The following is a 23,370-nucleotide window of genomic DNA, read 5'->3' as shown; positions in this document are numbered from 1 at the left end:
TAACACCTTGAAAATTAAGCTCTTAACAAAGCTTTATTTTTTATGACAGCCCTGTGCATGTTTGTTGAGTTAGTTATAGGTTACATGTATTGTGTACAGAGATTGCAGGGCAGAGTGATAGCACAGTGGTAGGGTATTTTGCATGCAGCCAACTAGGGTTCGATCCCTGGTACCTTATATGGTCCCCCAAGTCTGCCAGGGTAATTTCTGAGTGCAGAGCTAGCCCCTGTGCATCACCAAATGTGTCCCTCCTAAAAATAGACAAACAAAAAAAATCCTACAGAGGACCTACTAAAGGGGTTCCTTAAGGGAGGACCCTGGATTCAAAATAAACAGTTCCGAGAATCACAGCAGTAGGGCGTTTGTCTTGCACAAGGCCAATCCAGGACTGGCTGTGGTTTGATTCCTGGCATCCCATATGGTCCCTCCCCCCACCCTAGCCTGCCGGGAGTGATTTCTGAGTGCAGAGCCAGGAGTAACTCCTGAGTGCCACCGGGTGTAACCCCAAAGCAAACAAAAAAAGAAAAGAAAAAAACAAAAGAAAACTTGCTCTAAAACGGGCTCTACTCAACACTAACACCATTTGTATAAAAAGTCTCTGGAAAGGGGCTAGGAGGACCACTTCCCAATGTGTCTCCTCCCACAGTGCTTTACTGGTCCTTGGTTCTCAGTACCCAGTGATACTGAATACGAGGGTAGGGTAGGTAGACCTGCAACTCTAATCCCTTCCTGCCCTAGACTCAGAGAGTTGCAAGGATCTGAGCTCTCACTAATAGCCACCATGCTGGCTTTGTGGCCTGAAGGTCACTGCTGGACTTGGTTTTTGTTTTTGTTTCCTTCTCTCTAGGAGCAAAGGGCTGAGCCATGGACTTCCCTTCATCTGCATAGCAGGGGCTCTTCTGGGTGCTTACCCTCCCTCTTGGACTCCCTCCTCTTCGACTCCCACATAAGGATAAAAAGTGAAATAGTTTGCAGAGACCAGGAAAGCAAGAAAAGATTCCTCCACATTTTATTTTATTTTTATTTTGGGGGGTTTTCGGCTACATCTGGTGATGCTCAGAGGTTACTCTGGCTCTTTGCTCAGAAATTGCTCCTGGCTTGAGGAACGACAGAACCCAGGTCTATCCTTGGTCAGCTGTGTGCAAGGCAAAGGCACTACCACTGTGCTATCGCTCCGGCCACATTCCTCCACTTTTTAATATTGAATTATCATGAGATACACAGTTGAGTTTCAATCATACAATGTTCCATCACCCAACAGTAACCCCTGAGCGCCACCAGGTGTGGCCCCAAAACAAAAACCAAAAAAAGCTGAAAGAATGTGAGAGGTTAGGGGCCGGAGAGATAGCATGGAGGTAAGGTGTTTGCCTTGCATGCAGAAGGATGGTGGTTTGAATCCTGGCATCCCATATGATCCCCTGAGTCTGCCAGGGGCGATTTCTGAGCTTAGAGCCAGGAGTAACCCCTGAGCGTTGCCGAGTGTGACCCAAAAACCAAAAAAAAAAAAAAAAAAAAAAAAACAATGTGAGAGGAAGAGGACAAAGTGAAGGAGAAGTGGAAGCACAGCTTCATCATCTCTACTCTGGGCTTCCACACTTTGTAGTTCTGCTGTTCCTGTTGAGGAAATTCCCCTGGGCTGGGAGACTTAGATTGAAGGTTCAGGTGAAAAACAGTCCCTTCCTCTACCTCTGGACCTTGGTTGAGTTGACTGTCCTGAATCCTTCTCAAGGTTCCTAAGTGGGGTGAAGGGTGCTAGTGGTTTGGTGGGGCAGAAGGGGAGGTTCAGCTGAGACTGTGCTGCTCTATGCGAGCACTGAGTCTCTGCATCTGTGAAAGGGGATCACAGTCCCATCATGGTGGTGTGGAAGGCTCTGGAAGATAATGCACAGAAAAGGCACCTTCCGGGAGCTAGAGCGATAGCTCAGCGGTAGGGTGTTTGCCTTGCATGCAGCTGACCCAGGACAGACTGCAATTCTATCCCCGGCGTCCCATAAGGCCACCAAGCTTAGAGCGATTTCTGAGTACATAGCCAGGAGTAACCCCTGAGAGTCACCAGGTGTGGCCCAAAAACAAACAAAAAACAGGCACCTTCCCTGCTGGAATCTGTGCACATATTCACTGTGGGTCTCTCTACTTTTTATTGGGGGTTGGGGGCACACCCGGCTGCACTCAAGGGTTATTCCTGGTTCTGTGCACAGAAATCGCTCCTGGCAGGACCATATGGGATGCTGGGAGTTGAACCACCATCAGTCCTGGGTTGGCCGCATGTAAGGCAAAAGCCCTACCACTGTGCTATCTCTCTGGCCCTTCTTTCCACTTCTTTGCCACATTTCCATCCCTAACCTCAAATTCCAGGCGGACAGCTCAGCATCAAGGGTCCAGGCAGCCCAAAAAACCACCAAGAGGTGTGGACCTTTGTCAGCCCTATTGCAACCGATACAGGGATGGAGTTGGGGTTGGGCTGGGAGGAAAAGGGGAGGGGGCATAGGCTCAATCTGGTTGCCATGGTGCCCCAGCCTGGATTTGCCCATCCCTCCTCATGGAGCAAAGGGCAGCAGGAGGGGGGCAGAGTGAGAATGGCTGGTCCTTTCCCTCTCTAAAGCAGATGTGGTGGGGGAGGGAACCCACAGTGGGTAAGAGGGGAGGGAAGAGTGGGGGAGTGGGGGTGCTCTGAGAGTGAGGTGCCATGTGGGGGCACACTGAGGGAGTAGCAAGCACTCATGTTTATGTCCAGAAGCCAGCTAATGAGGATACAGAGGAATAAAAAGCAGAGAGAGAGAGAGAGAGAGAGAGAGAGAGAGAGAGAGAGAGAGAGAGAGAGAGAGAGAGAGAGAGAGAGAGAGGGAGAGGAGAGGAGAGGAGAGGAGAGGAGAGGAGAGGAGAGGAGAGGAGAGGAGAGGAGAGGAGAGGAGAGGAGAGGAGAGGAGAGGAGAGGAGAGGAGAGGAGAGGAGAGGAGAGGAGAGGAGAGGAGAGGAGAGGAGAGGAGAGGAGAGGAGAGGAGAGGAGAGGAGAGGAGAGGAGAGGAGAGGAGAGGAGAGGGCTTGGAGGCAGGCTAGCAGCCCGAGACTTAGCCAACCTCTGTCTATGATCTCCTGAGCCACCAAATCCCTCAGGCAAGCTGGACTGGACCCCAAGATCCCCGAGTTACCCTGGAGTTGGACATCACCACAGCCATGGTCCTGCCCTCTTCTGTGTGGGGGCTGCTGAGCTGCTATTTTCTCTGCAGCTGGGCAGGGAGGGGTCCACGGCTGCTCCGTTCTCTGCCGGCTTTGTCTCCCCCAATCAAGCCAGGATCTGTGCCCATGTGGGCATCCCCGAAGAGGATGGAGGCCGCCCTGGCCTTTTTCTACTCTGGAGATGCCCAGCAACTGATGGGGGCTAATTGCAGCAAACGCTATGTAGCCTGGGGAGCACGGAAAAGCCCGGGGATCCCCCCACTTCTCCAGGGGGCAGCGGGCATCCTGGTCCAGGCAGCCAATTTCCTCAACATGCTGCTGCAGGCCAATGACATCCGTGAGTCCAGCATGGAGGAGGATATGGAATGGTACCAGGCGCTGGTCCGAAGCTTGGCGGAGGGAGACCCACGTACATACCGAGTCCTTCTGACCTTTAACCCTCCACCAGGGGGCAGCCACCTGCCACTGGCCCTGCAGGCCACCCGAAGTGGGGACGAGACCATCCTTGAAGACTTGTCTCAGACTTCGATGCAGGACCCGGGCCCCAATGGAGCCCCAGACATCCCTGCCCTGCAGAAGCGGATCCTCACCAATGACCTGCAAAGTCTGGGCAGCCCCAAGTGGTCTCGGGCTGATGGCTTTGTGGGAAATACACAGCATGTGAGGCTGTCCATTCCCTTCCTAGATTGCCAGGAGGGCCAGCTTCGTCCTGGCTGGCTGGTCACACTCTCGGTCGCCTTCTATGGACTCAAGCCAGACCTCAGCCCAGAGGCAAGGTGAGTGGGAGTGCAGAATTGAGTGCACTGGAGTGGGGTGGGACACAACTGGCTGTGCATGGGTCACTTATGTATGTCAGGTGGGGACATAGCTGTGTGTATTTGCAGACTCAGGGGCTCTATCACTGTGCTAATGCATGCAGAGGGAATGGACACATGGAATGGCTCAATACTTTTATTTTTGTTTGTTTTGGTTTTGGACCACACCTGGTAGTGCTGAGGGATAACTCCTTAGCTCAGAAATTGCTCCTGGTGGGCTTGGGGGACTATATGGGATGCCAGGAATCAAACTTGGGTCCGTCCTGGGTTGGCTGTATGCAAGGCAAATGCTCTACCTCTGTGCTATCGTTCTAGCCCCAATGATTCAATACTCTTACATGTATGCGTGTGTGTGTGTGTGTGTGTGTGTGTGTGTGTGTGTGTGTATGAGTAAGTGCAGTTGAATGTGGATCTTGGACCCCAAGACCTGAGTGAGTGGTGGGTGTTAGGAGGAGAGGATGAGTTGGGATGAGTAACAGTCCACACCCCAGGGGTCTCAGGGTATCAGGTAGGTGCTCCAGGGCACCAACCCACTGCTCTGTAGCACACTGGGCTCATCCAAGGAAGAGGTTCTTAGGGAGACCTGGGCTGTTTCTGTGCAGAAATGGTCGGAGAACCAGGGTCCTGCTGGTGGCAAGTTTTTCGTTGCATGTTTTTTGTTGCCGTTTTTCGTGTTCTGTGTGTTCCTGCCCACAGCAGGAGCCCATGACACTCATTAAACATTCATCCCTCACTCTGCCAGAGAAAACAGGTCCATCTTTGCAAGGCATCCAACAAGCAGCCTTATTTTCTCAGCTGTGTCCTCCTGCATTATCCCTCGACATTTCTCCTGCAGGAGGCCCAGGATGGAGGGGTTCAACAGCTTTGGCTCTGGATGCCTCCACTCTGTATCTCCTTTGTGATCATCTTAGATCTGATAAGGGCAGATAGGTAATAGCTGAGCTATGTGTATGTGTGTGTGTGTTTCTGTGTCTGTATATGTGTATGGTATGTGGTATGTATATGTGGTCCTATATATGAGCTGTGTATCTGTCTGAATGTCTGAGGGACTGTGTGTCTGTTTGTCTCTGTCTCTCTCTGTCTCTGTCTCTCTCTCTCTTTGGTTTTTGGGCCACACCCAGCAGCGCTCAGGGGTTACTCCTGGTTCTACACTCAGAAATCGTTCCTGGCAGGCTCGGGAGACCATATGGGATGCCGGGATTCGAACCACCAACCTTCTTCATGAAAGGCAAACGCCCTATCTCCATGCTATCTCTTTGGCCCCTGTATGTCTCTTTTAATGCATATCTGTGTTAGTGTGTGATTATGTATATGCATATGGATCTTTGTGTGTAGGTATGAATATATATCCATGTATGTCTGTGTAGATAGGAGTGTAGGTAAGTGTCTCTGTGTATATGTGTGGATGGGTGGGTGTCTGTGTGTGTGTGTGTGTGTGTGTGTGTGTGTGTAGATGTGTGTAAACATGCAATGGAAAGAACAAAAATCCATTTCTCTCACCAGTGCCCCAGTCCCATCTGTCTTGACATGCCTTCCCTCATCCTATGGCCAGAAGCAGATGCTGTGAGGTTGAAAAACTCAATAGCCAAACTCAGGAATGTGAGGATCTCTCGGGCAGGCTTACCAGGACCAGTCAGGGTGAATAGCCTGGAGAAGTGGAACATTCCTGCCTTCTCTCCAGCAACCTCTGGGCTGATGTTGACAAACGTGTGATGCTTTATGGTATGGGCAGCCCAAAGGCATGTGTTCCTTCACTGTTCCTCTTGCTGCTGATTTGTTAGGGGTCAGGTGCAGATGGATCTTGACCTGCAGAGTATGGACATCAATCAGTGTGCCCGAGGCCCCGGCTGGTTCGCTAACACACACCTGTGTGATCTCAACAGCACACAGGTGAGGAGGTGGCACAGGCCAAAGGTTCTGTCTCCATTCCCCTTTCCTGTCTCTTCCACCACCATGCTTAGCTCCAGAGAAATTGACAAAGCTCATCAGACTCTCAGGGCTTGGGGGGTGGTCCCCGGAGTTAAGATGGAGATGAGATACCAGTCTGTATGCATGTGTTTAGGCAGTGCTTAGGAATACACCTGGCTCTGTGCTCAGGGATTACTCCTGGTGGTCTCAGGGATCATATGGAATGACAAGGATCAAACTCAGATCAGTTGCATGCAAGGCAAGTACCCTTTCTTCTGTACTATCACTCTGGCCCCTCATGTAACCTTCTGTCTTGCATGTCACTCCACAGTGCATCCCTCTCAAGTCGCAGGGCTTTGTCCTTGGCCGGTACATCTGCCGCTGCCGACCTGGCTTCTACACGGCAAACATCTCTGGTGGTATGTAAGCAATGATAGAAGGGGCAGAGGTAGGCTGCAAGGGTCTCCTGGGGAGGTAAAGCAGGTTGTAGTAAGATCTGGAGAGGAAACTGCTAGGGCAGGGGTCTCAAACTCAAGGCCCGAGGGCCATTTGCGGCCCTCCATACAACATTTTGTGGCCCTCGGCCAGCCTTCAAATATCGCAGTATTCACTATTATTTGCTTACCAAATAATTGCAATAATAATCGCATTAGTAAGAAAAAAATCTGCATTAAACATTCGCATACCCCAAGCAGTTCTGTTCAGGGTATGCAAATGTTTTATGCGATTTTTTGCGATTTTTTTTCTTACTAATGCTGTTTTTTATTGCGAATATTCAGTAAGTGAAATCCCTTATGCGACCCTGCCTCACCCCGACTTTGCCTCCTGCGGCCCCCAGGTAAATTGAGTTTGAGACCACTGTGCTAGGGGAAGGGGAGAATGTTGTGAGAAGTGGGAAAGGCAGGCAGGGCCCAGCTTGGAGGTGACTGTGTCTGCTGAGAATGAACCCCTGCCTTGACTCTGCTGAGCTGATGAGAGATAACCACTGTGAGCCCTAAAAAGGTCTCACCTCTTCTTGCCCTACCTAGGAGTACCTGTCTCTTCCTCCCTCCCTGCTCCCCTTGAACAGACCTGGAACCACAGATAAAAGAGGGAGGGGAGAGGATGTGGCAACTCTGGGGATTGTGAGAAGTCTAGGACAGGTCCCAGGATCCCTAGTCACACCCTCTTTCTTGTTCCCTATAGGCCCAGATGAGCATGTTGTGCAGTTCAGCTCCCCCCAAGGCAGCTCTGGGCGACTTCTGCAGTGTCTGCCATGTGCGGAGGGCTGCACCAGCTGCGTGGATGCCACACCGTGCCTGGTGGAGGAGGACCTGGCACTGCGGGCTGCTGTGCTGGCCTGTCAATCCTGCTGCATGCTGGCTGTCTTCCTGGGCATGGTGCTGTCCTACCGCTGCCGCCAAAGCAAGGCAAGCCCTGGTCTGCCTCCAGCCCATAGATCTGGTCTGCTTCAGGACCCCACTTCTGCTGGAGACCAGAGATCACCTCAAACTAGAACTGGGGAGAAAAGGGCTGGGTTTTGGTTCTGATGCTAATATATGGCAGAGCATTGGGCAAGTTGACTGTCCACCTCAGAATAGCCTCCTTGTTATGAAATAAAGGCTCTGAATTTAAATCAAAACTCCACCTGTGGACTAGGGAAGATGGCTTGGGAGATAGAGGTGTATGATCTGCTGAGAACTGAGTTCAAAACCCAACATCACAATCTCTTTCTGAGCATTCTCGGGTGGCCCCCAGGTGGTCGTCGGCACCACAATCTGAGCAGCTCCACACCCTCAAGTCTCACATAGAACTCAGCCTGGTTGGTCAAAGATCAATGAGAATGGCCCCAGGTCCCAGCACTCTACTTAGAAGCACCTCATCCACAAAACAAAATAGACACTGCATAGGAAGAAGGATATGACCTGGACGTCAGGGATATTCTATTGCAACAGTAGCTCAACTCGGGTGTGTGTGTCACTAGCTGTGAAACCAGAGGAGGAACTGGAACAGCTTCTTGGAACAGGAGACATTGCTCTAGGTTAACAGGGTGGTATCTGACAGGGATGTGTGTTGAAAGCCCAGGGGTCTGGCAGACCCAAAGTGTGGAGCAGTGACTGAATAAACTCTCTTCTCGCTCTGGTGACCTGTCTGACAAGATCTGCTGCATGGTCCAGGCTGGCAAGGGGTCCTGAGAAGCCTTGGCCTGAGCCAGGCTTAGTGCCAGTAAAGAAAAGAGGCAGGGCCTGAGTGATAGCACAGCGGTAGGGCATTTGCCTTGCATGCGGCCACCCCCAAAAGGACTTCAGTTTGATTCCTCGCATCCCATATGATCCACTGTGCCTGCCAGAAATGACTTCTGAGTGCAGAGCCAGGAGTAGAACCTGAGCACTGCCAGATGTGACACCCTCCCCCCCCAAAAAAAAAAGAAAAGAAAAGAGGCAGAGTTAGGGATAAGGATAAGACTTGAGAGAGAGAGAGAGAGAGAGAGAGAGAGAGAGAGAGAGAGAGAGAGAGAGAGAGAGAGAGAGAGAGGAGAGGAGAGGAGAGGAGAGGAGAGGAGAGGAGAGGAGAGGAGAGGAGAGGAGAGGAGAGGAGAGGAGAGGAGAGGAGAGGAGAGGAGAGGAGAGGAGAGGAGAGGAGAGGAGAGGAGAGGAGAGGAGAGGAGAGGAGAGGAGAGGAGAGGAGAGGAGAGGAGAGGAGAGAGAGCTACCATCATAAGGTGAAGCCTTGGGCCAAGCCACTGAGAAACCCCTAGCAGAATCTCAAGAGTTAGGGTACAGACCCTGTCCTCCCGGCACCCCACTAACATGTTTCTCTTTGCAGAAGATCCGGGCAGCTGGAGTGGTGCTGCTGGAAACCATCCTTTTTGGATCCTTGCTGCTCTATTTCCCCGTAAGTTTGTGGTCAAAAGCTAACCTACCTCTTAGGATCCCCATAATCCCACCTTGATACCCCTTTGATTTCCAGACTCCCTCCTTCTTCTCTGTCCTCTTTGGAGGGAAAGACCTCATATTCTGCCTCTTCAAAATCAGGAAAACCAGCCTCAAGCTATTAGCCAGTGGTTTAAAAGAATAGGTCTGTGGCCTGCTGTGAGACTCAAGATGAGTCCCCTAACCTTTCTGAGACTTGAGCCTCTCTGAAGCCTCCATGGCATAGGCCTGTGCTGTGATGGACGAAGCTGGAGCAGCTGTTTGTACCTCCTACAGGTCTTCATCCTGTACTTCCAGCCCAGCGTGTTCCGCTGCATTGCCCTCCGCTGGGTGCGACTGCTCGGCTTTGTGACCGTCTATGGCTCCATTACACTCAGGCTTCATAGGTAGGGTTGGAGGGTGTACCACGCTCCATTGCTGCTCACCCCAGACTCATTTATGGGATAGCTTTACTCAAAACCATCTACACACACACACACACACACACACCCCAGGTCCCTCCTGGCTTGCCCCATCCCTGCGGTCCTCCATAGCATCATCACATTGGGGATGGAAAGGAAGCAGTTGGCTGTGACAGAAACAGGCAGGCAGGTACATGTGGAGGGGAGGGAAACCACAGCAAAGCCCTGTCCCCTCTCCTCCCAACATCCACTTTGTGCTTCCTGTAGAGTGCTACAGCTGTTTCTGTCTCCAATGGCCCAGCGGGGAACCCCCTTGAGCCGTGGGCGACTGGTGTGGCGCCTGGGGCTACTGCTTTTGCCCGTACTGGCCTTCCTGGCTGTGTGGACAGCGGGAGTCCTGGAGCGAGGCAGCCAGCACATGTCCCTGATCACCCGCGGCCACACGCCTGCTGGCCGTCACTTCTATCTCTGTCACCAGGACCGCTGGGACTACATTATGGTGGTGGGTGAGTGAAGGTCACCCCAGCTCTGGACCCCTGGGAAGACTGGGGCTGGTTCTTCTGCCTTTCCCGGGGTCCTCGCTGGTACACCCTGCAGGGTAAGGAGCAGATGGCTGAGCTGCTTCTAGCTGCCTCTCTCCCCTCACCCCTGCAGCCGAGGTTTCTCTCCTGTGCTGGGGCAGCTTCCTCTGCTATGCTACCCGGGCAGTGCCCTCAGCTTTCCATGAGCCACGCTACCTGGGTATTGCCCTTCACAATGAGCTGCTACTTTCCACAGCCTTCCACGCAGCCAGGTAAGCACATGCTCCCGGCCACGGCATGCCTGTCTCCTGGGGGAAACCCACCCGTCATGTGCTTCCTTGCTGTGCCTCTGCCTGGTGAGGAAGACCCTCCCCACAGATTCACCCAATAGTATCCACCTTTTCTACACCAGGCCTTATCCCTGGTGTGGAGGAAGCAATGTGCTCTGCTTATTGTGCTCCCCTCATGAGCACCCCAGCATGCACCTATTCACATGCTCAGCTCCTCTGCCTTCTTCCTGCTCCTCAGAGGCAGGACCATTCTGGGGATAGAATCCTATGGACCAGAATCAACCAGGACAGAATCAACTTCCTGACTGTAGGAAGTCAGAGGAGGCCAAGTCTGGCAGGGCTTTGTGAAGGCAGCTGGAGGCTACCATGAGGCTGGAGTAGGACCCACATCCTTGAGTGAGGCAGAAAGGTGGTCCTCTCGCTTCCAGCCCCAAGGCAGCATCTCCACTCTGCATTGATCAGGACTGGGGGGGGGGGCACCTACATCTCCCTTTCTGTCCCTCAGGTTTGCTTTGGGCCCCTCTCTGCACCCAGACTGGACCCTGCTCCTCTTCTTTCTGCACACCCATAGCACTGTCACCACAACGCTGGCCCTGATCTTCATCCCCAAGGTGTGTCAGCCCCACCCCACCATGCAGCTGGCCCCAGGCCCTGTGTAAAGGGAACTGGAGCTGGTTCTGCCCCATCATGACACCCTCTCCAGGCTCGGATGAGGATGGGGATAAATTGAGGGGAGGGGGTTACACAAGCAACCACTGAGGGTAAAGGAAGCTGTTATTTGCCCGCAGTCCAGGGTAAGGGACCCAAGAGGTAGCCTGGAGGGGTCCATGGGGGAACACTTGGCAGTGCTCAGGTTACTTTGAGGTGCCAGAGATTGAACCTGGGGGCAAAACCTGCACTTTAGCCCTTGGGCACATTATCCAACTTTTTCTCTACCACCGAGGATTGAACCCAGGTCTTCGCTATGGAACCACAGTGGGTGCTTGACCACAATTTAGTTGTAATTACCAGGTTAGATGCTGGAACAGGAGGATGCAGTGAGGAAATTGTGGGGTGGCGGATTTCGACCCTTTGAGCTAGGAAGAGAGGAAAGGAAATTGTCCAGAGACATGGGTGATGATCCATGAGGACAGGTCCCACAGAAAGTTACAGCAGGTCTTTACTCAGCTCCGGAGGCCCAGGGCACCTTCCCGAGAGGAGATGGTGGATGATGAACTGGAGGATGAGCTGGACCTGCAGCGCTCAGGCTCCTACCTGGACAGCAGCCTTGCCTCGGCCTGGAGCGAGCGCAGCCTGGACCCTGGGGACATCAAGGTACCAGAGCTGCTCCCTCCCCCTCTTCTTCACCCTCTCTTCTCCACCAGCTCCCTAACTTGCCTATCCTCATTGCTCCAAGGAGCCCCCACTTCACCTCACTCCATGCAAGTGCAAAGACACCCCCATCCCCAACAAATTGATGGACCCAAATTCTAGAGGTCTAGGCCATGAGCCACAATTATTAAAGCATTAAAATCTGTGACCACCACTGGCTCAGGGCTGACAGAAACCCTCTGTCCACATACACCAGCACCAGCTGGGCCTGTAGTTCAAGCTTTGATGGCCATCAGGGATGTCCACTCCAGAGTCCCTTCCCTGGCACCTGACAGATCCTGGAGGAAGGAGCCTTTTCCTGAGTCGATGTCCTGGAGTCCCCCTGACTCGTTCTCTGCCAGGCCCTGAGACAGTCATTGGCTCCCTTATAGACAAGGGGGCATTGGGTGTAGGGACCAAGGCCAGATGGTGTTCCAAGACTTTTGTTTCCAGCAACAAAGGGTTTCGAGTGTAGCACCAACCTCACTTCTTACATATTCTGACTCCCTCTTCACCCCAATTGCCTTTGCCTGCCCCCCATTGTGCTCTGACCCTGCCACCTGTCTCCCCACTGCCAGCCAGGCCCACCTCAAGGGACTCATGGGCATACATAGAAGATAGAAGGAAGAGAATACAGAGATAACATAGGGGCTACTCTCCCCTAGGAATTCTCAGCTGCTGAGCCAGTAGGTTAATGTCAGGCTTGAGAATACCACATTGCTTGAACCCTGTAATGTAATGGACCAGCAGGGCCATCTCAGCGATGCTCAGGGGGATCATGAAGTACCAGGGATCAAATTCAGGACTTCTGCATGCAAAGCATGCACACTAGCTCTTTGAAATCTGCATTTTAGATTAATGACTTGAGTTTGGGTTTGGCAATGCTCAAGGCTGACTCCTGGCTCTGGGCCCAAGGGTCACTCTTGGTGGTGCTCCGGGGACCATATGCAGTGCTGGGAATCAAACCTGACAAGACAAGTATCTTACTCACTATACTATTTCTCCAACTCATTAAAATTTTTATGGGGGCAACACCCACTGGTGCTTGAGATGGGGTATGGCAGTGCCAGGAATTCATGTTGTCACATGTGAGGTATAAGCTAGCTTGCTGGGCCAAGAAAATGATTTTCAGGAACAGGAGAGATTGGAGAATGGGTAGGAAACTTGTCTTGCACATGGCCGACTCAGGTTTGATCCCTGAGTGAGGAGCCAGGAGTAAGCCCTGAGCACTGCTGGGTGTGACCCTCCAAAACTTTTTGTTTTGCTTTATTTTTTTTTTTTTTTTTTTTTGGTTTTTGGGCCACACCCGGCAATGCTCAGGAGTTACTCCTGGCTATCTGCTCAGAAACAGCTCCTGGCAGGCACAGGGGACCATATGGGACACCGGGATTCGAACCAAGCACCCTAGGTCCCAGATTGGCTGCTTGCAAGGCAAACACCGCTGTGCCATCTCTCCGGCCCCGTTTTGCTTTATTTTTGTGTCACAACCAGCGGCGGCACTCAGGGGTTACTCCTGGCTCTGTGCTCAGAAATCTCTCTTGGCAGGTTTGGGGGACTATATGGGATGCCAGGATTCAAACGGTTGGTCTGACCTGTGTTGGCCACGTGCAAGGCAAATGCCTTACTGTTGTGCTATTGCTCCGGCCCCCTTCCAAAACTTTTTTTTTATCGGGGGGAATTGTTTTTGTTTTTGAGTCACACCCGGCAGCGCTCAGGAGCTACTCCTGGCTCTGTGCTCAGAAGTCGCTCCTGGCAGGCTTGTGGGACCATATTGAATGCCAGGATTCAAACCGGGGTCCGTCATGTGTTGGCTGCGTGCAAGGCAAACACTATACTAATAGCCACTGTGCTATTGCTCCGGCCCCCTTCCAAAACTTTTTTTTTAAAGCCAGTCAAATTGAGCAATGGGGGGGGGGTTATATAGCAACTTTTGTGATACTAACGTTAATAAGTTCTGATAAACCACTGCCATCAGACCAGCCCCAAAACTTTTTTAAAATGGATTACAAAGAGCTGGGGGAGAAGCATGCAGCCCGGGAGTGGAAAGCTTAGCCTTGCTATGCTACAGCTCTGCTTCCCCCACTCTGCTCCTCTCCAGGATGAGCTGAAGAAGCTTTATGCCCAGCTAGAGGTCCACAAGACCAAGGAAATGGCCGCCAACAACCCGCACCTGCCCAAGAAGCAGCGCAGCTCACGCCAGGGCCTGGGCCGCTCCTTCATGCGGTGCCTGGCCGAGTTCCCCCAGGCTCTGGCTCGGCAATACTCTGGCTCTTCGAGCCACAGAAGCTTGCCTGGCTCGTCCTGCCGCCGGCTTCTCAGCTCCAGCCTCCAAGAGGCTGAGGGGTTCCCGGTCCTACACAAGTTCCCCGGCACCTATAAGCAGGAGCCCGGCAGGGAGCAGGAGCCTGTCCTGCAGGACTCGCTACTGCGGAGGAAACTGGCCACAAAGGCCTCAAGACTGAGCAGGGAGTCGGCTGAGGGCCCCCCTGTGCTGGGTTTCCGCTCAGCCAGCGCCCACAATCTGACTGTTTGCGAGAGGTCTCCCAGGGCCCGTCCTGCATCCCTGCAGAAGTCGCTCAGCGTGGTGACAGGCAGCCAGGAAAAGGCGCTGCTGGTGGCTAGCCAGGCCCACCTTGAGGAGTTGTATTGGCAGGCCAAAGAGCAAGAGAAGAGGCGGGTGGAAAGGGTTGGGGCCAGCCCGTCGAGGAGACCATCAACAAGGAGGGTGGAGCCGGCCCAAAGGGCACCCCTGTCTGCCCCACCAACCCCTGCCAAGAGCTGCAGTGCAGACAGCCCGCAGATCTTGGGGAAGCTTCCAGAAAACTCTGGGAAAAGACTGCCTTACCCCCACATCCAGCACCAGGTCTCCAGACCCAGCTTAGGAGAGCCACAGAGGCTGTCCCCCTCTGCCACTTGGCTGATACCTGGACCCTCCCAGAACCCAAGCTTACTCATCTGCCCCTGGGAAAACGCAGAGCTGCCTGTCAAGAAAGAAAAGGTAGCTCGAGAAGATACCCCGGAACAGGACCAAGATACCCCCTCCCATGGCCCTGCTAAGGCCAAGCTCTGGCGGGCCCTCTCTGTGGCAGTAGAGAGAAAGGTAGCTGCTGAGAATGCTCAGGACCCTGAGGATGGGCAGCTCCAGGGGGTCACTGAGGATGGGGATAGGGACAGACCCAAGATCTCGAAATCCCACAGCCTCAGGGGTCCAGTTCAGCTGGGCTCCATGCACAGCCTGGGTCTGGCTCTCAAAGCGCTGACCCGCTCCCGGAGCACATATCGAGATAAGAAGAGTGCGACGGACAGCCCCGAGTTGGTGGAGAGGGCCAGGGCCTTAGGCCAGGGTACACGGGTGTGCCCCAAATCTCCCAGGCAAGGTCGGCCCAAAGGGGTGAGCAAGCAGGCAGCTGTGGTCCCCACGGACGAGGAATCCCTGCAGAACCAACAGAATGCTCACACCAGCCAGCGGCTCTGGCGCCAGCAGTTGAGTGGCGGGGACCAAGACATGGGCCAGGGAGCTGGGGATGGAAAAGGCCAGGGAAGGGTCATCACAGCACCTTTGGGCTCCAGTCTAGAGAGAGCAAGTACCCAGCACAGCCTGGCTGAGATATGTCCCTGGGAAGTGCTGGAGGGGCCAGCACCACAGCAGCCCAAGGGTCAGAGCAAGGCTGACATCTGCCCCTGGGAGGAGCAGGAAGAAGGTGCTGAGAGGGGTGCAGGCAGACGAGCTCCTGAGGACTCTCAGAAGGCAAAGGTGGGTAACCTGGGAAAGCCAGAGCCCCATGGAGATGTGGGTGCCCCAGCTTGGAAGGGGCCAGAGGGGCTACTCATGGTTCCAGGGACTGTGTGTCCCTGGGACCACATGGATCTTGGGGACCTGTTTTCACAGCTCACCACAAAGGACCATGAGAGAAGCCAGGGCAGGATTATAGCAGTGGGCAGTGAGGAGGCCAAGCAGGAGGGATGGGGTGGGCATTATGCTGGTACCCCCAGCCTCCCCACTGCAAAATTCTGGTTTGGGGGGGCTGGCGAAGGAGAAGGGGGGCAGCCATCCCAGGAAGTTGGGAAGGAGCTTTTCCAGGAGCAGCAGAGATACCCCAAGCCAGTCTCTTTGTGGGAAGGGCAAAGACTAGGGGGAGTCATGGTGGCTGTTTATCCACAGGAGAGAACAGACTTTCGAGGCCCCTTGGCAGTCCCTCCTGGGGGGTCTTTAGGGAGTCTGGGTGGGGGCATTGCTGCACCATGTCCCCAGGAGGCTGGGAAGGCAGAGCTATGGCCCCGGGAGCTGGTAGACAAGGTGGCAACGGGGGAACAGCCAAGCCAGGGGGCAGCTACAGACTGTCCTATGGACAGGGGGAGTTTTGGAGAAGTGGGGCAGCAAGTTGAGAAGCCAGGGCACAAAGCCCTTCTTCAGCAAGAGTCGGGACATCCCTGCGAGACCACAGCCCCTGGGAGTTCCAGCCCATGTCCAGACTATGCATGGGCCAGAGCTGGGGACCCACTGCCCCATAAGCACAGAGCACTGCCTGAGAGCCCAGGGGAAGATGACAGGATCCCAGGGAAGGAAGTTGGCCCTGTCACAACAGAAACAGGTCCCTGTGCTAAAAAGGTCACAGCAAGGGAAGCCTGTACGTTGGGAGAATTTCCAAAGGAGGAGGAGGAGAAAATGCAGGGAACCCCAAGAGCTGAAGAAAACCCCATTTGGGAGAAGTCTGCGGGAAGGCCCTTGGGCCCTGGCAGTGTCTCTCCATTACCAGGTGAGAGACCCATAGCCCTGTCTCAGATGCCTGCAGAGAAGGCCACCATCTCTCCCTGCAAGGGGAGTGCTGGAGTTGGCCAGGAAAGCGCTTTGGGAGTGGAGGCCTTTGAAAGGCCAACACAAGAGATTGCCCCAGTGGCAGAGTCTAGTCCCAAGGCAGAGGCAGCCATGAGAGCTGCATACCAGGAAATCAAGCAGCCAGCTCAGGAGCACAGTGAGATGCTCGGTCCCCAGCAGAGCCTGCATCCAGGTGGCACCCTGCAGCATCTCAACATGCAGGACAAGGATGGGCCAAAAGATAATTTTAGGGGACTGGATCATACGGGGTACAGGTCAGTGGAAGTGTGTCCCTGGGAAGAAGAGGACAAGCTGATCAGTGGAAATGCCCAGATCTGTCCCTGGGAAGCAACTGAGAGAATCCCTGAGAAAGGTGGGCCCAGGGTATATGGAAAATGGGAATCAGGTGAAGCTCCAGAAAAACCACAGCCCAGACTCTTGGCAATTCAGGAAAAGCCAGAAAAGCTCCAGGCAGTAGGGAAGCAGGAGGCTGTGGAGGCCCCGGACATTCAAGATTGGGGGAATCTGTCTCCACCACCTTCTTCACATGATTATGAAACTGTAGGCAGTGTGAGGACCAGGGCAGCACAGGGGTGTCCTTGGGAAGCAGAGGAGGTTCCCTTTACTGAAAAAGTAGAAGTGGGCCCTTTGGAGGAGAGGAGAGGAGCAGAGAGTAGCCAACTAGAAGTTAAGGCAGGTGGAGTATCCCCAGGACCAGGAGAAACATCCCTGCAAAAGGCAGCAGCATCTAAAGAGACTGGGGAATGCTTTCCAGAACAAGCAGCAAAACTCAGCAAAGAGCAGCAGGGTGCCTGCCCTTGGGAAGGGGGACCCATGCTGGAGCCACATGCTCAGGACACTGACCAACTGGAAGTCAGCCCTGACCCAGCAAGGAGCCTGGAGAGCAAGATGGCAGAACCATGTCAATGGGAAATCACTGACCCGGAAGGAAACCAAGTGAGGGGCAGCATGGTGGACATCTGTCCTTGGGAAGGAGCTGAGACCTCTCAGGCCGAACCTGACCTCCTGGCCTTCGCAGCAACTCCCACAGAAATATTGCCCCTGCCAGCCCCTGAGAATCCACTCTGCCTCTTGGTCCATCAGCCTCCAAGCAGCTCCCTAAAAAGCAAGAGCTCCTTCCCCAGAGGGAGCAAGCCAGCTAGTACTAACACTGTGCAAGAGTGAATAGAATGCCCAGGCCCTTCAGAACTTGAGCCAAAGACCAGCTCAGCTTCACAGCTAATGCCCCAAGAGTGTCAGGCTCCCAAGCCTCCCCTCTTACCTGGAGACCAAGGAGAAGCTTCTAAATGTCAACATGAATCCAAATCTCCTTGTGAATGACAGCTCCATCAGTGGGAAAGACAGACATGAGCCTCTCCAGGTCTAATGTTTTCAATAATTGGGCAAAGGACACCTGGCCACTTCCCTTCCCCAGAAGTCCTCACCCAAAAATAAACTGTAGATAGCAATATGATGTTTCACAACTGTAAGACTGGGGCTGGAGAGATAGCATGGAGGTAGGGTGTTTGTCTTGCATGCAGAAGGATGGTGGTTCAAATCCTGGCATCCCATATGGTGCCCCAAGCCTGCCAGGAGCGACTTCTGAGTGTAGAGCCAGGAGTAACCCCTGAGCGGTGCCGGGTGTGACCCCAAAAAAAAACCAAAATAAATAAATAAAACTGTAAGACTATAGAGTCTATTTGACTTTCATTTAAAAACACAAAGATGGGCCTGAAGAGATAGCACAGCGGCGTTTGCCTTGTAAGCAGCCGATCCAGGACCAAAGGTGGTTGGTTTGAATCCCGGTGTCCCATATGGTCCCCATGCCTGCCAGGAGCTATTTCTGAGCAGGCAGCCAGGAGTAACCCCTGAGCACCGCCGGGTGTGACCCCCAAAAAAAAAAAAAAAAAACAAACAAAAAAAACAAATAAAAACACGAAGATAAAAAAGACCAAGATGTTGAAATTAGATAAGAAGCAAATAACTCAAGTTCTAGTACTTGTACTTATTTTTTGTTTGTTGTTTGTTTATTTGTTTTTTGGGGGCCCACACCTGGCAGCGCTCAGGGGTTACTCCTAGCTCTATGCTCAGAAATTGCTCCTGGCAGGCTCGGGGGACCATATGGGATGCCGGAATTCAAACCACCGTCCTTCTGCATGCAAGGCAAATACCTTACCTCCATGCCATTTCTCCGGCCCCACTTGTACTTTTTTTTTTTTTTTTTTTTTTTTTTTTGGTTTTTGGGCCACACCCGGTAATGCTCAGGGGTTACTCCTGGCTATGCGCTCAGAAGTTGCTCCTGGCTTGGGGGACCATATGGGACACCGGGGATAGAAACGCGGTCTGTCCAAGGCTAGCGCAGGCAAGGCAGGCACCTTACCTTTAGCGCCACCGCCTGGCCCCACTTGTACTTATTTTTGATCTTTCACTTTCCCAAGTCCATTTTTGTAATATCATCCTATGTTACATAGGGCCAAACCTCAAATATACATGTTAGGATAATGCCTGAATATTTGTTTTGTTTTGGGGTAATAGCTGGTGATTATCAGGTTTACTTCTGATTCTGTGCTAGGGATCATTACCTCCTGGAAAGACTTGGGAGAACATATATAGTTCTGGGGATTGAATGGGGGTCAGCCGTGTGCAAGACAAATACCTTAACTCCTGAATCATTTAACTCTGATTTAATTTTGAACACTGCACAGGCCCTTATTGGGTGTGGCCTTCCCCATACACACACAAGAAAAAGATTAAACCACACAAGGCATAAAGGAACTGAGAACCACAGAAGGCTAGAAAAGTTTCCAAGGAAGCTCAACAAATGCTATGCCAGGTTCAAAGAGATAGTACAGTGGGTAGGGCTCTCTGGCCTTGTATGCAGATGACCCAGGTTTGATCTCCAGCATACTTATAGTCCCCTGAGCACCACCAGGAGTAACCCCTGAGCACAGACCCATGAATATTCCTGAGCACATGGGGGCTTAGAGGCTCAAAGATGTGCCTAAAACATCTTTAAAACCTTTTCACTTTGGGACTGGAGTGATACTGCAGTGGTTTGCCTTGCATGCGGCTGATCCAGGATGGACCTCAGTTCGATCCCCGTGTCCCCTATTGTCCAAGACAGAAGTAATTTCTGAGCACATAGCCAGGAGTAACCCCAGAGCGTCACTGGGTGTGGCCAAAGGAAAACAAAACACATTTTGACTGATTTGTTTTTGTGGTGGGGAGGGTCATTTCCAGAGATCTTCAAGGGACTATGTGGTGGCAGGTTCATAACCAAGAAATCTGGAAACAAAGTGATAGTACAGTGGGTAAGACGCTTGTTTTACATGAGACTGACCCAGCATTCCTTATGGTCCCCTGAGCACTACCACGAGTAATTTTTTTATTACTTTTTTGGTTTTTGGGCCATACCCAATGGCACTCAGGGGTTACTCCTGGCTCTCTGCTCAGAAATCGCTCTTGGCAGGCACAGGGGACCATATGGGATGCCGGGATTTGAACCACCATCCTTCTGCATGCAAGGCAAACGCTTTACCTCCATGCTATCTCTCCGGCCCCTCGCCCAATTTTTTATTCTGGCTGTGCTCAGGGCTTATTCCTGGCTCAGCACTCAGGGATTACTCCTGGTGGTGCTCAGGGAACTATATGTGATATCAGAGATTGAACAGGTAGACAGTGTACAAGGCAAATGCCCTATCTGCTGGCCCCTCTGGTCCCATTGTTTTACCTGTCTCTAGAGTCCATCTCCTTGGTTTATTCCCCTCCCTGACCTGCAGTTCTGTTACCAAAGGGATCGCTTCCATGGCCCCAGAGCCAAGAAAATCTCAGGTTATGACCCTTCAGCCACTCCTGATCAGTTACTACAGGCCTACAGCAGATCCTTCTGAGAAAGTCTTGCTTGAGAACCCTGGAACTGTGCTGTGGGGCAGGTGAAGTCTGAGGACCAGAGAAAAGCCTGGGTGGAAACATAAAGACCTTTTCCTTAAGGACTTCACATTCATTCTTACTCTCAGATGAGCTCCGACTGCCCAGGTATCTGCTGTCCCAGAACTGGATCCTGGAATGGGTGTTTCTGAGGAAGAACAGGCTAATGTAGTGGAGCTATAGGACCTGAAATAGGTGATGCTCAGAGATTACTCCTGGCTCTGTGCTCAGGGACTACTTCTAGGGCTGTTGAGCTTTGACCTTTGTGGGCTGGAGAGATAGGACAGTGGGTAGAGAACTTAGTTTATTTGACACTAATCCAGGTTCAATGTGATCCCTGGAGCCCACCAGGAGTGATCCCTAAGCACCACCAGGTGAGATCCTCCCTTATTTTCACCAACCAAAAAGGACATTTTTGCCTTGCATGAAGTCAACCCGGTTCAATCCCTGGCATCCTTATGGTCCCCTGAGCCTGCCAGGAGTAACCTGAGCCCTACTGAGTGTGGCCCAAAATCAAACAACAAAAAGCTTATCCTAAAGGGTAGATCTACTGATGTTGTTCCCAGGGACAAAACAAATACTGGATGGGGGAAAGCGAGCTGTCTGTCAATACTTAGGGCAGCTACAATACTTCACTGGAAAATAGCAATACTCCAATTTCAGAAAGAAAAAGGGGGACCCTTCATTTCAGAACCCAAATGCCCTCATGCCCCTACTTACGCCCTTAAGTGTGGCTTCCTTAGGTCACTCTGCCTAGCAGTGACTAAACTCTGCTCTGGGACTGGCTGGCGACTCCAAAGCTTTGAAGCCACTGCATACTGTAAAACACATGGCAGCCTAGTGTGTCTGGTAGAGACAGAGAAAGGTCTATCTACCTACTGCTATGAAACAGGTTTTGGGAAAATGTGGCTATTCTCGCTAGTCCTAGCTTATTCTGTTTGTTTTTGTTTTTTTGTTTTGAGGCGATACCCCATAGTGCTCAGGGCTTATTCCTGGTTCTGTGTTCAGGAATCATTTCTGGTGGGGCTTGGGGGACCATATGGGTGCTAAAGTTCAAACCCAGGCTAGCTACATGCAAGGCAAGTGCCTTACTGCTGTACTATCTCACTGGCACCTAGTGATTTCCTTTTTTTTTTTTTTTTTTTTTTTTTTATGCTCAAAGGTTACTCCTGGGTCTATACTCACGGGCTACTTCTGGTGGTGGTGTTGAGATTTGAGCTAGGGTCTGCCACATGTAAGACAAGTACTTTAACCCTTGAACAATCTCTCTACAACCTCTCAGGTTCCTGTTTTGCAGCATTTTTGGGGAACAGGAGTTAGGTAAGAAACAACAATGGCCACTCTACAGAGTGAGGCAACATAGGGCAGCCATCAGGATATGGGTGGTCTGGCCGAGTGTGACTGAGCCAGGATCTAGTTTCTGCAGGCCCTGCTGGGGCCCCTTCGCATCTGGGTCATTCCTGCTGCAGGACTTGATCCCTAGGAGAAATGAAAATCATGCTGATCCTCTGAGCTCTGGCAGCAGCTACTGCTTAGCTGCTATTTAGGATTATCCCGAGACAGATTCAGGAGGAGAGAGGGTAGAGTAAAACAGCTTTATCCAAAGTGCTGCTTTTATATATTCAAATAAATTAAAGTCTTGTCTGCCCAGTAAATGTGCTTTTTTGGGTTTGTTTCTCCCCGGATTACCTCCCTGTACCCCTTACAGCTGTGCGTCCTGCCCCAAACCTTCCCCATCTCATTTACAAGCTTCACTAAGGCAGTAAAGCTCCAGTTTAAACCCACAGGGTGGAGGCAGAGTGGCATGAGGAGAGTAGCTGCCTTGGAATAGCCCACTATTTTCTCCTCTTGCACAATGTCCTGTGTCCAGTGTCTGTGCTAGGGAGCTGCTGTGAAAACATGAGCTTTCTCCAGTGAGGCATGCAAGACATGCAAGCACCCTACCCACTGTACTATCTCTCTGGCCCCTTCTATAGTAGTTTCAGAGAAGCTCAAGAGTGAGGCTTTCTTTACCTGATTCTAAATTCTTTGGATTTTACTCAAGGGAAAAGGACAGAATAGATCACTTCTCCACATTAAGTGAAGACATTTTAAAAATTCTAGGGCTGGAGAGATAATACAGGAAATAAGGTGGTTAGTTTGCATGTAGCCAATCTAGGTTTGAATCCCCAGTATCATATGGACCACCAGGAAGTCACTCCTGGAGGAGTCAGAAATAACCCTAGAGTACTGCTGGGAGTTGTCCAATAAACAAAACAAAACAGATGAATTTTCCAAATGTGTCAGCTTATTCATGACCATTTTCTCCCCCCCCCCCCCATGTTACCTAGGACCGCATCAGGATGCAGCTAGTAGTTAAAAAAACACAATTAAGATTGTGTAATACTGGCTGGTCCGATGGCAGTGGTTTATCAGAACTTATTAATGTTTGTATCACAAAAGTTGGTATATAATCCCCCCACTGCTCAATTTGACTGGAAAAAAAGAAAAAAAAAAAAAGAAGAAAGATTGTGTAATATGATAGTACTGCAGGTAAGGTGCATGCCTTGTACATGGCTAACCTAGGTTTGATCCCTGATACCACAGAAGGTCTCCCAATCCCTACATGGAATAATCCCTGAGTACATTGGGTAAGGTCCCACCCAAAAAGACCCACACCCCAAAACCAACAAAAAAAAACACAATACACAGCCAGGGAAATGGTTCAAAGATCTAGAGCATATGCATTGCATGTAAGAGCCCTGGACTTGATCTCTGGCACCATATGGTTGCCTGAGCATTACCAAGGTGGGCCCCAAACCAAAATTAAAACCATAATCCAAACACTTAGGGATGAGTTTACTTGAATTTACCTTTTATAAAATAAAAATGTTGGGGCCAGAGAAATAGCATGGAGGTAAGGCATTTGCCTTGCGTGCAGAAGATCAGTAGTTCAAATCCCGGCATCCCATATGGTCCCCCGAGCCTGCCAGGAGCAATTTCTGAGCGTAGAGCCAGGAGTAACCCCTGAACACTGCCAGGTGTGACCCAAAAACCAAAATAAATCAATAAATAAATAAAATAAAAATGCTGAGTCAGTAAGAAAATGCCCTTAAATGACAGCATATTTTATAAATATACATCTTTTTCTCTGTCAATTTCCTGAAAGTCGTGTCACATATGATTAAACTGAATCTGCCATTGCTGCGCTGTGAAAGCTGATCTACTTTCCAGAACGAACTAAGTGAAACATATAGAAACCACCACAAAGGGC

At 51.6% G+C, this 23,370-nt stretch overlaps 1 protein-coding gene across 1 annotated transcript; it reads left to right on the top strand.

Moving 5' to 3' along the window:
• The first annotated feature begins 2,504 nt into the window (after positions 1 to 2,504).
• Positions 2,505 to 17,531, top strand: GPR179 (G protein-coupled receptor 179). Its single transcript, XM_049766579.1, is given in 12 exon segments — positions 2,505 to 2,570; positions 3,115 to 3,953; positions 5,774 to 5,882; positions 6,232 to 6,319; positions 7,086 to 7,309; positions 8,706 to 8,774; positions 9,089 to 9,198; positions 9,481 to 9,719; positions 9,868 to 10,006; positions 10,530 to 10,635; positions 11,192 to 11,338; positions 13,473 to 17,531. Coding segments are annotated over 12 exon segments (6,195 nt in total).
• The last annotated feature ends 5,839 nt before the right edge of the window (positions 17,532 to 23,370 follow it).

Source organism: Suncus etruscus, chromosome 1 (genome assembly GCF_024139225.1).
Source record: "Suncus etruscus isolate mSunEtr1 chromosome 1, mSunEtr1.pri.cur, whole genome shotgun sequence".
NCBI lineage: Eukaryota > Metazoa > Chordata > Mammalia > Eulipotyphla > Soricidae > Suncus > Suncus etruscus.
This window is presented reverse-complemented; position numbering and strand designations above follow the sequence as displayed.